At 52.3% G+C, this 13,750-nt stretch overlaps 6 protein-coding genes across 6 annotated transcripts; 4 read left to right on the forward strand and 2 right to left on the reverse strand.

The window, feature by feature from the left end:
• Window positions 1-2,201: 2,201 nt before the first annotated feature.
• UHO2_05923 (uncharacterized protein) lies at window positions 2,202-3,900 on the forward strand (the record flags this gene model as incomplete). The annotated part of the gene is made up of 4 exons (XM_041557637.1): window positions 2,202-2,249; window positions 2,370-2,548; window positions 2,667-3,062; window positions 3,252-3,900. 4 exons carry the CDS (start codon window positions 2,202-2,204, stop codon window positions 3,898-3,900), a joined length of 1,272 nt encoding a protein of 423 aa, XP_041413571.1.
• Window positions 3,901-4,721: 821 nt separating this feature from the next.
• On the forward strand, window positions 4,722-6,824 carry UHO2_05924 (uncharacterized protein; the record flags this gene model as incomplete). Its single annotated transcript, XM_041557638.1, has 1 exon — window positions 4,722-6,824. The coding sequence occupies one exon, from the start codon at window positions 4,722-4,724 to the stop codon at window positions 6,822-6,824; it is 2,103 nt and encodes a 700-aa protein (XP_041413572.1).
• A 198-nt stretch (window positions 6,825-7,022) lies between these two features.
• On the reverse strand, window positions 7,023-8,156 carry UHO2_05925 (uncharacterized protein; the record flags this gene model as incomplete). The annotated part of the gene is made up of 1 exon (XM_041557639.1): window positions 7,023-8,156. The coding sequence occupies one exon, from the start codon at window positions 8,154-8,156 to the stop codon at window positions 7,023-7,025; it is 1,134 nt and encodes a 377-aa protein (XP_041413573.1).
• A 499-nt stretch (window positions 8,157-8,655) lies between these two features.
• On the forward strand, window positions 8,656-9,359 carry UHO2_05926 (putative ribosomal protein L10a.e, cytosolic; the record flags this gene model as incomplete). The annotated part of the gene is made up of 2 exons (XM_041557640.1): window positions 8,656-8,708; window positions 8,732-9,359. 2 exons carry the CDS (start codon window positions 8,656-8,658, stop codon window positions 9,357-9,359), a joined length of 681 nt encoding a protein of 226 aa, XP_041413574.1.
• A 909-nt stretch (window positions 9,360-10,268) lies between these two features.
• Window positions 10,269-11,252, reverse strand: UHO2_05927 (putative PHB2 - prohibitin; the record flags this gene model as incomplete). Its single annotated transcript, XM_041557641.1, has 1 exon — window positions 10,269-11,252. The coding sequence occupies one exon, from the start codon at window positions 11,250-11,252 to the stop codon at window positions 10,269-10,271; it is 984 nt and encodes a 327-aa protein (XP_041413575.1).
• A 532-nt stretch (window positions 11,253-11,784) lies between these two features.
• On the forward strand, window positions 11,785-13,446 carry UHO2_05928 (uncharacterized protein; the record flags this gene model as incomplete). Its single annotated transcript, XM_041557642.1, has 1 exon — window positions 11,785-13,446. The coding sequence occupies one exon, from the start codon at window positions 11,785-11,787 to the stop codon at window positions 13,444-13,446; it is 1,662 nt and encodes a 553-aa protein (XP_041413576.1).
• Window positions 13,447-13,750: the final 304 nt, after the last annotated feature.

The following is a 13,750-nucleotide window of genomic DNA, read 5'->3' on the forward strand; positions in this document are numbered from 1 at the left end:
ATACGCAAGAGAGAGAATCAGTGTGGTGGCTCGAGTCAAAGCAGAAGATTCAAAAGGACAGCATCACATGAAGGCACTTGGAAAAGCAGAGCAAACTTAGGTGGTGTAAAGTATAAGGCAGAGTCACCAGTAGGCGACAGGGCTGTGGCGACGTCCCAAGGCGGGGAGGAGCCGCAAGCCGCGCTTCATAGTGTGCGTGAAAACCTAAGAAGCGCCCGGGATCCATCCCAAATTGAGCACTGTCACCATCAGTCCGATCCATTCGCTGCAAGCATCAGCATTTCCCTCAAATCTCAGCATGGTATTATCTGATCCCTTATCGCATTCTCATCTGTGTCCACTTTGTATATAATCTAGAAAGACAGATTTTGTGTCCCAACATACACGGAGAGAATGGACGATTCTCGGGCAAATGACGAGTTATACCACGGTAAAAGCAAACCGTCTCCATTGTTTCCATTGCTATGCAGTATCAATGACAGAGAACAGCACGAAACTTGATCGAGTGCTGGCTGAATATGCCGTGAAGGGGGCATTTCCGCAGTGAAAGCATGAATATACGGGCTGCAGTCACGGAATAGAGTCGGTGTAATTGGTACGATTTTCGACTCCGTTGACATCGACCGGCCACGCCGTCCAGTCTCTGAACAGAGCAGAAGGCAGGTTGACATGGAGAACAGCGCCAAAGCTAGAGAGCCTTCTGTTCACCATCTGAATCTGTGCCGGCCTAGTAGAAACGAAGTGGTGTTTGTGCTCTGGAAAGGAAGACTTTCAAATCATTGGTAACGTGATGTTGCTGCGTCGATGCATGGCAAGATGGTTAGGTGCCTGCTATCATGCAAAAGCCTGGGCCTCACTGCGTATGTATATCAGTCCAAGGTTTGGTAGGGGCGTGGCCAAGCAAATGAGTCTTCCCCGTCTGCCGCTGAACGTTGGCTTGCCCAATGGTACACACAGAATTGTCTGATTGAGAGGTTGCTCATCTGAGCGACTTACTAGTGCAGCCATTCGACCGTCTCAAGTCTGCTCATATACACACACAATACAGAGAGTTCGTCCGCGACGGGTTTCCGATGGCAGCACCGATTGGCTGGAGGAGCATCCGTACTGGTGCTCGGTGCAGGGTTTTGGCCGTAAAGCGGCGCTAGAAATGACCGTCATTCGTTGCTCGCAGATTCTCAGGAGACGGAGTACCCACTTTGACTGTCACCAGACGCCAGTCGACCTGGTCAAGCCTCAATCCCGGACCGTTGCAGTGTAACGGCTTCCTCTTAATGAGTGTTGATGGAACGTTACACGAGCTAAGACTGTTCCCGCTCAGGGTCTTCTGTCGGTGAAACGGCCATTGTTTCATTCGAGGCACTTGGCCTGTCTCCCCCGCGTTCTTGCCGCGCGATGAATCTTTTCAAGAACCAAATTTTCACACTGCTCTTGCGCTGAAACAAATCTGTGGGGGCACAACTTGACGCGTGAGCTTTGCGCATACGAAACAAGCCCCTCCATGCTGTCAATGAGGAGAAGCAGTCTGTTGCTGTGGCTGCAAGGCGTCTCATGGTTTGCAAGAAATGCAAAATGAAGTGGTACAATGACGAGATTGATCTGGTGCAGTTGCGAACTTGAGTTGGTGAAGCCATGGATATGCTACATGAAGGTACGAAAGTGCTGTGATGCAAAGCGCGAAAGCTAGCGACAAAGAGAGTATCCGAGCCCCTAGCGTGGATTCATCGTCCCTCTTGTTCTTCCGTCCGTCCGTAGGTCACATTCAATCACAGTGCGTCTTACATCTTGAACAGCGCTTTGACAGATGACAATGAGTTTCGCATAGCGCCAGAGACTGCAATGCAAGGTGTTCTTTCGGTCGGCTGAGTGAGTTGTGGGGAAGAGCCGCATATCCAAGGTGTGGGGTCGTGCAAGAAACCGTGCCATTCTCTGTGTTGCTTTCGCCGGCACTGAAGTTCGAGTACGGTCTGCTGCTCTTGGGCGCTGTAGCTCGAACCTGCATAGCGTCCGCGCTCTCTGCAGTTCCCAGACACGTCCTCCATGACACTGTTGTATTCATGAGATATAAAGCCTCATCCGTCTCAACGTATGGTCGGATCTGCTCCTCATAGTCCCGGTATCATAGCCTGTCTCCTCATCCAATTCTTCTCCTACTACCTTGGACGGATCACGTCCCTGAGCTCTAGACTCTAACTACATCAATGATGGGTCGCTTTGGCAAGCTCCAAGGCGCTGCCACCCAACGTGCGGTGACTGCCGACAATCTCAGCAAGAGCTAGATCTACTTCAGCTTCGCTCTCGTCTCTTCCCTCTTCTTTGTCTGGGGTCTGTCTTATGGTCTCCTTGACTCTCTCAATAAGACCTTCCAGGACTCACTCCACCTCACAAAGGCTCAGTCCACCGGACTCCAGGCTTGTTACTTTGGTGCCTACTTTGTGAACGGTCCAATTTCCGGTCCCCTCGCCAGGAAGTACGGATACCGTTTCAGCATTCACGGTGGTCTCGGTCTTTTCTCAATTGGTACCATCCTCTTCTGGCCTTGCGCGGTGTGAGCAGAGGCAAAAGGTTCCTCTGGATGATGCTACAAGCACTAAATGTCCATCGTAATCATTATTTCTTAGAGGAGCTTACTGACCTTTGAGCTGCGTCTTTGTCCTTACTTCTAGTTACTACTCCTATCCTGGTTTCCTCGTATGCACTTTCGTCACCGCCTCAGGTCTCGCTTGGCTTGAAATGGCTGCCAACTCCTATATCACAGTCTTGGGTCCACCTCAGAACGCCTCCTTCCGTCTCGTGTTGGCCCAATCTTGGAACGGTGTCGCTTCAATCTTCGGCCCCATCATTGCTGGTCGCACCTTCCTCAAAACCGGTCACTCGCACATTCTCAACCACCTTCAGTGGGTGTATCTGGGGATAGCAGGGTTCGGATGTGTCATCAATTCCCTCTTGTTCATCGCAAAACTTCCCGAAGTCAAGCAAGAAGTCGATGCTTCCCTCGATGAGAAGCCGGTGAACATTTGGAACCAGCGTCATCTCCTATACGGAGCTTTCGCTGAGTTCATGTATGTAGGCAGCCAGTACTTGTCTTACTACCCATCCTAGAGCTCCGCGAGTCATTCCAGAAAGGAGTCAAATGCTGACAACCACTCATACCATCTCTTTTTCTTCCCCGCAAATTTTCTTCCGCCTTACCGTCGCATTCGTTTTGCCGTCATGCTCTGACTTTGATGCTGCTGATCGTCCGCCAACAGAGTCGCCGTTGCCTCCCTTACGATCAACTTCTATGTCGAGCAGCCAGATCTCAACACCACGGTCACCAGAGCAGCGGATCTTTTCTCGGTCACACTCGCTGTTTTCACGATTGGTCGGTTCACCGGTGTTCCGATCTTGTCCAAGGTTGACTCGGCGCTCATGCTCTTCGTTTGCGGTCTTGGTTGTGTTTTCATGTCGATTTTGACCGCTGTTGTTCCTGGAGTTGGTGGTATCGCATGCTTGATGCTCATCTTCTTCTTCGAGTCGGTCTGCTACCCTATCATCTTCACCCTCTCAACCTCTAACCTCGGTGTTAAGCAGAAACTCGGTAGTGCTCTCGTTGCAGCCGGTGTTTCAGGAGGAGCATGGTATCCGAGTGTTCAAGCCGTAGTTGCTGATGCCACCAGCACTCGACGATCTTTCTTCGTGCCTATCGCTGGTTTCGCTGTTGTGGCATGGTACGGTTTGTACATGCACATGCGCGGTTGCCGCCAGCAGGGTTACTGGAGTTGGAGGAAGCTCGACAAGGTGACAGCAATGGGCGTTGCTTCGCAGCGAGTTTCTGACGCAGCGCATACTGGATCTGACAAGGACATCAAGGTTGACCAGTGCAGCCCTACCTACGAGACCGTTCCCTATGGGAACTAAGATGCATGCTTCGAGCTTTTTGGGACGAGTATGTGGGAGTTGGAGGGAAGCAAACCGCTCTTGACGACTGTTTGTATGGATTTTTGCAGCTTTCATGCTTCTCTGTACTTATTTCCTAGGGCTCTTACTTTTCTGTTATCCTTTGCCTCACATGAGAATCTCACAAATGCTCGCTTTGATCAAAGTGAATGCGTTGTCAAATCGTCATTGTTCACGCCAGTGTGCGAGCCTGCTGAAGCTGGAAGGGAAGAACAGCTGCGCCACGTGGTTGCTCAAACTCCAACAAACTGGACAAGTGCGGGGGTCCGGGTTTAAAAGCCGTGAACTCAAACTAATTGAAGATACGCCAGAGAATATCCAGAGTTTATCCAATTGCCGAAGTTGGTGAAAGCACAGACCGCTTATTCACGAGCTGACTCAGACATGCGAGACTCTCAACACATATACTGTATATATATATATATATATATATATATATGCTCATGTTTGTAGCCTTAACTCATCGAAATCAAGTAAGCATTTCAGATAGCATACACCTGTGCGAAGGATGTCTTCTATTTTACTTCAACTGAACTTAATCGACTGAACGCGAGGGAGCGAGCACACGAGATAAGGCGCATGATAAAACTCATATTCCTCTGTGCGACCTCTTTGCCGGCTTTCCTCGGCTATTCACGGCGCATTAAAGGAGTCTCTTGAGAAACTTTCGGTGGTATGACTCCGCGGTCTTTCCAGATCAACTCCATGCCGTCTCCCTTACTTGGCAGCAGACCACCATCATCCATCACCAAGCACAGTAAGATTGCAAAGTAAAAGCAACGATGAGCATGCAACGATCCAGCAGCTTGTCTGAATTGCGTCGAGGCGCTTTCTCGTCTCGAAAGCTCTCGAGCATCCTATCAACGCCAAAGCTCTCAGCCGTCACCCGCATCATCCTCTCTCTTACAGCGATCAGTGGTGTTACCATTCTCACCAGCTTCCTCAGCGGCGCATTGACGGTCGCATTGCCCTCCATTGCTAAGTCGGTCAATCTATCGCAAGGACTGCTGTCATGGCCATTGTCCATGTTCAGTTTGGTCAGTGGTGCTCTCTTGCTCATTGCCGGAGCAATGGCAGACGCATTCGGCCGACGACGAGTCTTCCTTCTTGGAATCGTGTGCTTTGCTGCAGTCTGTATCACGACTACATTCATGAACACAGGCGAAGGCTTGATAGGCTGCTGTGCTGGTCTTGGCCTCGCAGCAGCGATGCTCATCCCTGCTGGTGTCGGCATCCTGGGTAGTTCAATACCTGAAGGTCCGATCAAGAACAGAAGCTTCGCTCTGATCGGAGCTGCCCAGCCAGTTGGATTCATCCTTGGCCTTGTCTTGGGAGGTCTCCTTGCAGCTCGATGGCGGATCATCTTCTGGATCTTGGGTGCCTTTGCCATTGCTTGTGGGCTATGCGCATATGTATCCTTGCCAAACGAGGGCGAAGAGCTCATTCGAACAGCCAGTAACTCAAGAGCGACCTCAGTCATCGATTTGACCTCCGATGCTGCGGCGCTTTCTGTTGATCCTCGTGCTTCCACGAGCCCTGCTCCCCAGAACCTGAACAAGGCTGTCACATCGAGCATACCAGCATCCTCGTCCAACGCTACGAGCACAGCGACAAGCATTCACAACATCAACACCATTGGCAACACGAACGCTACAGCGAACGCCAGCATGAGTCGTTCGCTTCGCCTGAAGACCTTCGACTGGTTCGGAGCTCTGATGTCGACATCAGGTCTTGTCATGCTCACTTTCGCACTTGCAGATGCTGAAACAGCACCGCATGGCTGGAAGACGTCGTATGTTCTGGCATTGCTCCCGACCTCGATTGCTTTGCTAGGCGCTTTTATTTCCTGGGAGCGTTTCCTGGAGAAAAAGCAGCGAACATACGAGCTGGGTGCCTCAACTGCTGCCAATACTCAACAGCGTCGAAATGCCACCTTCTTTAAGGCACCTCCGACTGCACCATTGCTGCCACCAGCAATCTGGCGAGTACCTCGGTTTGGAGCTGTCTTGCTTGTGATCTTCCTGGCATGGCTCAGTTTCAACGTCATGTCGTATCTCAGTACGCTGGTCTTCCAGGAAGTACAGCACATCTCGGCCACAAAAACGTCCTTGTACTTCCTGCCAATGATTGCCATGGGTCTCGCTCTCAATGTCTTCGCAGGGCTTGTTGTTGGAAGAATTCCAGCCGTTTGGCTCATCGTTTGTGGCGCAATCGCTGGTGCGGCAGCCTGTGTCATCCTGTCGGTGGGTGTCGAGCCAGACACACCATACTACAAAGCCATGTTGTGGACTATGATTCTGCAAGTCGGTCCTGACCTTTTCTTCCCCGCCGGACAACTCTTCGCAAGCAAGTCGGTTGGACGACAGTATCAAGCTCTGGCTGGCTCGCTGTTCAATACGACCATTCGTGTAGCTACATCTTTAGGTCTTGCCATCTCTTCGTCCATATCAACGTCAGTCACCAAGGCTGCTGTTGCCAAGTCTGCTGGCCAGGCTGCTCGGCTGCTTACACGAGACCTGGTGCATCACCCTTCAATGCTGCTTGCAGGCTCGTACCTCGCACCGCGAGCCGCTGTCGGAGCATCTGGCGGCAGTGTGAAGGATGCTGTTCCAGTCAAGGCGTTGCTGGAGGGGTACAAAGCAGCGAGCTGGTTTTGCTTCGCCTGCTCAGTGCTGTCTATTGTAGTAGCTTTGGCAAGGCTCAGATCCATTGGGATTGTAGGTGGAATGGAAGGCAAGGTGGAAGACAGCAGCTCTGCTAACGACACGAGACTCAACTCACCTAGCATTGCTCCACAACAAGGCGAGTTCGAGCTTCAAACTGTAGTACCGGCGAGCGACCGCAAGGTCGGCCTTCCTTCTTCATCTACGCACTCTAGACGATGATGTGTGTCTGTTTGCTCTGTAAGATAGGCAAGTGCGAAGCAGTAATACCACTCGATTCTGCCGCAGATATACACTCAAGCTGCTTTGATTGCCGTTTGAGTCCTCATCATCGCAATTCGTTTCCATTTCTTCCCCGATCTCACGTTGGATTGATCATGATAGATGTATGCTAATATATCCCTGTGCGAACCACGTCGACTAACCACATGTGATATCCGGATACACATCGAATTTGCGCTGCGTGCTGATCGGGATGTTCCTTCTAGTCTGCTCCACTTCCTCTGGGTCCAAAGTAAAGACAAGTGTGTCTTCCGCCTCGCCGAGCTTGGCCTTGACATCACCAAGGGGCCCAACGACACTTGAATGACCCCAAGCTGGATATGCCTTCTCACCATCACGCCATCCATCTTTTTCGGTCAGAGTGCCGTCAATAGCCTCTTGGATGGGACGTGCGGGACTGCAGCCAAGCACGTAGACCTGGTTATCCGTAGCGCGTGCGCGAAGCAGAAGCTCCCAGCTGACAGGTCCAGTCGTAGTGTTGAATGCGCCGGGGTAGATGATGCATCCTGCACCGAGACGACCAGCGATCATGGCCGGCTCTGGGAAGCGCAAGTCATAGCAGATGCCAAGACCGAATCTTCCAAGGCTACAGTCGAACACGGTTACACGATCGCCTCCGGACAGTGTTTCGCTCTCCTGGAATGTCATCTTGCCGGGGATGTCGATGTCGAAGAGATGAAGCTTGCGGTGAATGCTGATGAGTTGACCTTGTCCGTTAAAGACGCATGAAGAGTTGTAGATGTTTCCGGTGAGATCGTCGCGTTCGGGCACACTTCCACCCACAAGAACGACGTTGGCTTCGCGAGCTGTCTCCGACAGCATCTTCAGACTTGGTGAGAGCTTTTGGATGCGGTCGTCAATCTCGACTGGCTTTCCGATGCCCTTCTCCCGGGCCAGCTTTGACTCTGCGCTGGGATCAGTGGAGGCATCGATGGTCCAGCGGATCTCCTCTCTGCCTTTGCCCATACGTGCAAGTGCAGAAGGGAGCGGCTTCTTAATCTTTTGGTAGGCGCCTCCGAACGACTCGGCGTATTCGGCGAAATACTTGACGCCATAGGGAGAGTTGAAGCATTCAGGCAGAACAACCATGCCTACTGGCGCGGGAGTGGGGGAGGAAGCCGAAGCCGAGGATGCATTGGGGAGTGTGGCAGCAACGCGGAGAACAGCATCCCTAGCTCGCTTCAGGTTGAAGGCTTTGTCGAAGGAGGTCGAGCCGAGCTGCACTAGGGCGACCGAGGTCTTCTGTAGCGATAGAGTGGGTGCCGTCGACATCTTGAGCGTTAAGGATTGCAATCCAATGGTGCCTTGTTTGGTAGGAGCAGTTAAGGAACGATAGGCTTTGGAGTGGAGACCTCAGTACAACGCTTCGAACGGCCCTGCCAACTTGTGTCATCGGGGCAGCTTGAGGTGTCGGCCAATTCACTGGATGATTTGCAAGCAGAACCAATCTAATCGCCGATGAAAGGTTTTCCCACCGATGAGACAGAGCTGTTAGATCAGTATATTCAACAAGTTGTTTCACTTGCCCCTGTCCGCAAAGGTCCTCATTGCCGCAGCAGAAGTTTCGGATCCGCGAGATTTGCAGCAAATTTGTGGCAGGCTGGGCGGGAAGAGCGAGCGGCTAACAGCTTTGGTCGGAGGATTAGTACGCTTTTCGCTCTTCTCTCCTCACCAGTCACACCAACGACAACGTCAAGAGTAAGTTTTAGCGTGCTTCGACCAGCGTCACCGCAAGCATTCGCAACACTCGCCTTGCATCAGCGTCCATAATATGAACATCTTTGCTAACTTGCCGCCGAATCTTGACGTTTCTCCTATCTCGCAGTGAGCAAGATCCAGGTGTCCAGCGTGCGTAACACTCTCAAGGAGCTTATCAAGGCTGCTGAGGACAAGCGCCGAAACTTCAACGAGACCGTCGAGCTCCAGATCGGCCTTAAGAACTACGACCCCCAGCGTGACAAGCGTTTCTCGGGTACCGTCAAGCTTCCCCATGTTCCCCGACCCCGTATGAGCATGTGCATTCTTGCCGACGCCGCCGATGTCGACCGTGCCAAGCTCATCGACCTCGAGTTCATGACCGTTGAGGACTTGAAGAAGCTCAATAAGAACAAGAAGCTCGTCAAGAAGCTCGCCAAGAAGTACGACGCTTTCCTTGCTTCCGAGGCTCTTATCAAGCAGATCCCTCGTCTCTTGGGCCCCGGTCTCTCCAAGGCCGGCAAGTTCCCCACCCCTGTCTCGCACGGCGAGGACCTCGAGAAGAAGGTTACCGAGGTCAAGAGCACCATCAAGTTCCAGCTTAAGAAAGTTCTCTGCCTCGGTGTCGCCGTCGGCCACGTCCAGATGTCTGATGACCAGCTCCTCGCCAACGTCATGCTTGCCATCAACTTCCTCATTTCGCTTCTTAAGAAGCAGTGGCAAAACATCAAGTCGCTCCACGTCAAGTCCACCATGGGCAAGGTCTACCGTCTCTTCTAAGCGGTTTGCCTTTTGCGACGTTGGAGTGCCTCGACTCTTTGCTTAACCTCTTGGCCGCTTTGGCGCCTCTGATGTGGTGAGGGTCGTGTCTCTTTCCTTTTCGATTGGGTTCAATGATCCCTTGCTGGTCACATGCATCCTATAAAGCATTTACGCACGCTTACACCCAGTTCCATTTGATGCCTCACAGAGGCGTCGACTTGGGATGAGGGGAGCTAATCTTGTGACCTTCTCATCTCACCCTCTAGAATACAAAACTGCCGTTGGAGGTGGAGCCGTCGTCTGCACAGCAGCGTCGGTTGTGCTCTCTGTTTTCGGATACTCTCATGGCTGGCCTCTTGTGGAGGCAGCAAGCGTGTGTTGACTGTGAGATAACGTGTCTTATCCCAAATGAGTCTCGAGATTTTTTGCAGCACACCGATATCGTAATCGTCACGGTACATGGCGCAGTACGTGATTGCCGTGTGGTAGCGAGGACAGAGTAACCGCTGCGTCACGGAGGAAGCCGTTAGAAAGCTCACTTTCACTTCTCATCCTCTCGTCAAAGGGAGGCACGCATTTTGACTGGGAGGAGACTTTGTCAGGGTCAGCATCCCACGCGTTCTGTACAAATTTTAGTTAGTTATTGCCGAGTTCTGCTTGTGTTTTGTATTCAGGAACTGTTGATGCAATGGTAGTTGTTCGAATCAGTGAAATCGGTCTAGACGACTACCAGTTAATGGAATCGTGAGGGAACTCTGTTGGCACAAAGAACATGGAGAGTGGAGCAGAGTGTTGAATTTGAGTGGAGAATGCAAGAGCGCGCAACGAGTAAGGATAGAATACAAGAAGAGAGCGAGCGTTTGCGTCGAGACGCTGAGGAAATGCAAGGGTATGCTGCTGCTTTTCACATACAACCGGGGCCCGAATTTACGAGTGGTTAGGGTCCTCGTTGGCAACATTGAGCAAGAGCGTGTCGGCGTCAAGCAATACCTTGTTGTTGGTACCGGCTTGCGAGAGGATGGTAGCAATGTCACGAGCAGCTTCGAGCTTACGAAGCTTAAGGAAACCCTTGTTCTTCTTGACGGCTTCACCAATGAGTTCGGCAGACTTAGCCTCACCCTGTGCCTTGACAATGATGGAAGCCTTCTCCTGAATGGCCTGGTCGACTAAGAAGGCGGCACGGAGAGCAGCCTGCTGTGCGATCTGCTTGGCCTCTACGGCGTGGGTGAACTCGGGGGAGAAGGAAACGTGGGTGATGGAGACGTCATCGAGGACAAGGTTGAAGCGCTGCGCACGCGCAGTGAGGTTGTCACGCACCAATCTCGAGACCATCTCTCGCTGTGTGATGAGCTGAGAAGCGTTGAACTGAGCGACGACCGACTTGAGCACCTCGTTGACGATGGATGGCAGGACACGCTCGTCGTAGTCGGCGCCGAGCTCTCGGAAGATGGTCGGAAGCGCATCAACACGTGGACGAGAGAGAACACGGCAAGTGAGAGAAACCATTTGAAGATCCTTAGTACCTGTGAGGGAGGCGATGCTGCGAGGCTTGGCACGGACGTCGTAGTCGATAGGCTTCTCGAACCAGGGGATCATGAAGTGGGTACCTTCGTTGAAGATGGTTTCCTTGATACCTGAGAGACGAGAGTACTTGATAGCACGGTGACCACCATCGACGTTGAAGAGCGACATATTGATACCGAAACCAAGGGTGACTAGCGCAATGATACCAGCGGAACCGCCAAAAATGTTACCAAGGTTGGGAGGGCCTCCACGTCCTCCGCCTCCACTGCCACCGCTGCTTCCGCCGGGCTTGCCAGCATTGTTGAACTGCTGTGACGCCTGCTGAGCTTGCTGGCGCAGACGATCGAGCGCGCGGAAGATGTTCTGAGGACCTGATCCGCGGTTCATTGTGAGAAAGGGATGTCGGGGTGTTGACCTTGTACTTTTACCCTTAATGCGTTTCCAGTCGGTCGCTCGACTAGCGGAGCAAAACTGATGAGTAGGATCGAGGATGGAATGCTAGCAGACCGTGCGAGTAGGGCTCACGGCTATTGCTTTGGAACTGAAGACCGGCAGAGGTGTTTGAAACGTTGATGACGACGACAACGATGAAGAGGAACTGTCCACACTCAGCGATTGAGTGAAATACCTGTGCCCTTTGAGAATTCTCAAGAGGTTGGTTGACCAAAGCGTACATCTCCAGAATCGCGGATTGGCTCAGCCATTTTAGCAGAGAGAGAGAGAGAGAGAGAGAGAGAGAGAACTGGTCGATCACAATTTTCTCGCCCGAATAAATTGAACGCGAAGAAAGCAACCAAGACGCGAGGTTGAACCCGCAACCCGACATCCTTTGAGCACAGACACTCTCAATTCACTAGCTCTCCACATCCACAGTTCTTCTCTATACTAACATCCGAGGCACTTTGCTGGTCGGACAACGATGACGGCTCGAGAAGCGAGGACGGTGATTGTCGTCACTGGCTCGCACACCATTACAGCCGGCTATGGTATCCACGAGATTCTCAAACGTCCATCCATCTCACTGACAGCACGCGTTGGTCTTCCAAGACCCACAGCATCCGGCTCCTCGGCCTCTTCACCTCCGGACTATACTCAGTACCTTGTTGGATCTGCGCTCGATGAAGCGGAACGAAGAGGAGATGACGTCGCCGTCTTCTGGCCGATGCGGAAAGGATATGTCCGTGACTGGCAGCAGATGATTGCGCTCTGGAACTATGTGCTTTTCCATCTACTACCCATCCGACGATCGCACAACGACTCGAACGTTCTGATCAGCCTTCCGCTTCCGATATCTCGAGCAACGCATGCCTACCTCACACAAATCTTCTTCGAACACTTCAACTCTGCCGCAATCACGATTGCGGAAAAGCCGTTGCTATCATGCTACGGTGTTGGTACCATGAACGGATGTGTTGTTGACCTTGGATACGAGGGGTGCGACGTGACACCGGTCATCGAATGCCTCGTCCAGTCCAATGCCAATGTTAAAACAGATGTTGGGGCTCGTCACTGCATTCTCTACCTAGCTCACCTCCTGCGCCGCGACCAGAGCCTTGTCAAGGCCATCCAGACGCTACTCCGATATACCCGCAAGGCGTCCTCGCGCCAGGACCAAGAGACAGCGTTAAGGAAGGCTATGTTTTCTCTCGCTAAGCAGCTTGTGGAGGAGGGACTGGTGCTCGACGAAGATGCCGTGAAGAAAGGTGCCGGAGGTCTGGTCTCGGCTGCGGATGGCGAAGATGACGAGGGCAACTTTGACATCGCGGCTGTGCTTGTAGAAGGGACCAAGAAGCACGACGAGGAGGAGGAAGAGAGACGTCGAGCGATGGAGGCCAACCAAGGAGAGGAGATCGATGAGGCCATCCTCGCTTCCATCACAGGCGAAGACGGTCAGGCAGGCGGATCTACGGACGAGAAAGCGACACTGGTGACCTTCCGCGGTCTCAAGCTCAAAGTCGGTCCAGAACGCTTCCGTTTCCTTGAACCGCTCTTCCGACCCGAATTGCTCAAGGATGTCGCCGGTGCTTCCGACTTGCACTTGGGAGACGAGCCGTTCGGAGCTGGTCCGTTCGTGGCAGAGACCAATGGCGCTGGTACTAACAGCGATGCGGCTCAGTCTCCAGCAAGTCATGACAACTTTCCGATCGCAACTGCAACACCTGACTGGAGTCAAGCCGTACCACTTCCGCTGGCCATTGCCAGCGCTATCTCACGCATTGAGGATGCCGACCGTCGACCTCAATTGTGGGAGAATCTTATCTTCACTGGCCAGCCTGCCAAGATCAAGACGATTCAGATCGAGGCCATCTCGGCTCTGTCAGAGTTTGTCGCTACGGAACAGACTGAAGCAGCTCAAGTGCTTGCTGAGCCCAACCCCCTGCAAGCGCGCAACGTGCGTGCATTGCGTGTGCCCGACTACTTTTCAGAGTTTAAGGAGCGCACCGACCTCGCTTCGTTCCTCGGAGGCACGATCTATGCCAAGCTCATCTTTGGCGATCCGCAGGCTAAGGCCTTCATCACCAAACAGAACTACAACGAGGCTGGACCAAATCAAGCTTTTGCTGTCAAGCTTGCTGCCTGAAATCGGCTCGAATCGTGCTACTTAACGGGCATCACTCATCCTGTCGGAACTTCCGATCATCCACACTGTACTTTTAGAAAGCTTCTGCAATGGTCAATGTCCACATTGTATAGCTTTTGAGACAGCTGAGCAGTGTGCTTGTATGCTCCCTCTCTAGACGGACTCTTCTACTTTGCAGCTTGTTGAAGCTTGCATCACGTGATCAGTCATGAAGGCGTGCGCGTCTAATACGTAAACACCGCCCACACGTTTATTAGATTCAAGTTTGCTATGTCCAACCCCTACAATAAGCTTGAAATGCTTT

The sequence above is a fragment of the Ustilago hordei genome (assembly GCF_900519145.1).
Source record: "Ustilago hordei strain Uho2 genome assembly, contig: UHO2_contig_16, whole genome shotgun sequence".
Classification (NCBI taxonomy): Eukaryota; Fungi; Basidiomycota; class Ustilaginomycetes; order Ustilaginales; family Ustilaginaceae; genus Ustilago; species Ustilago hordei.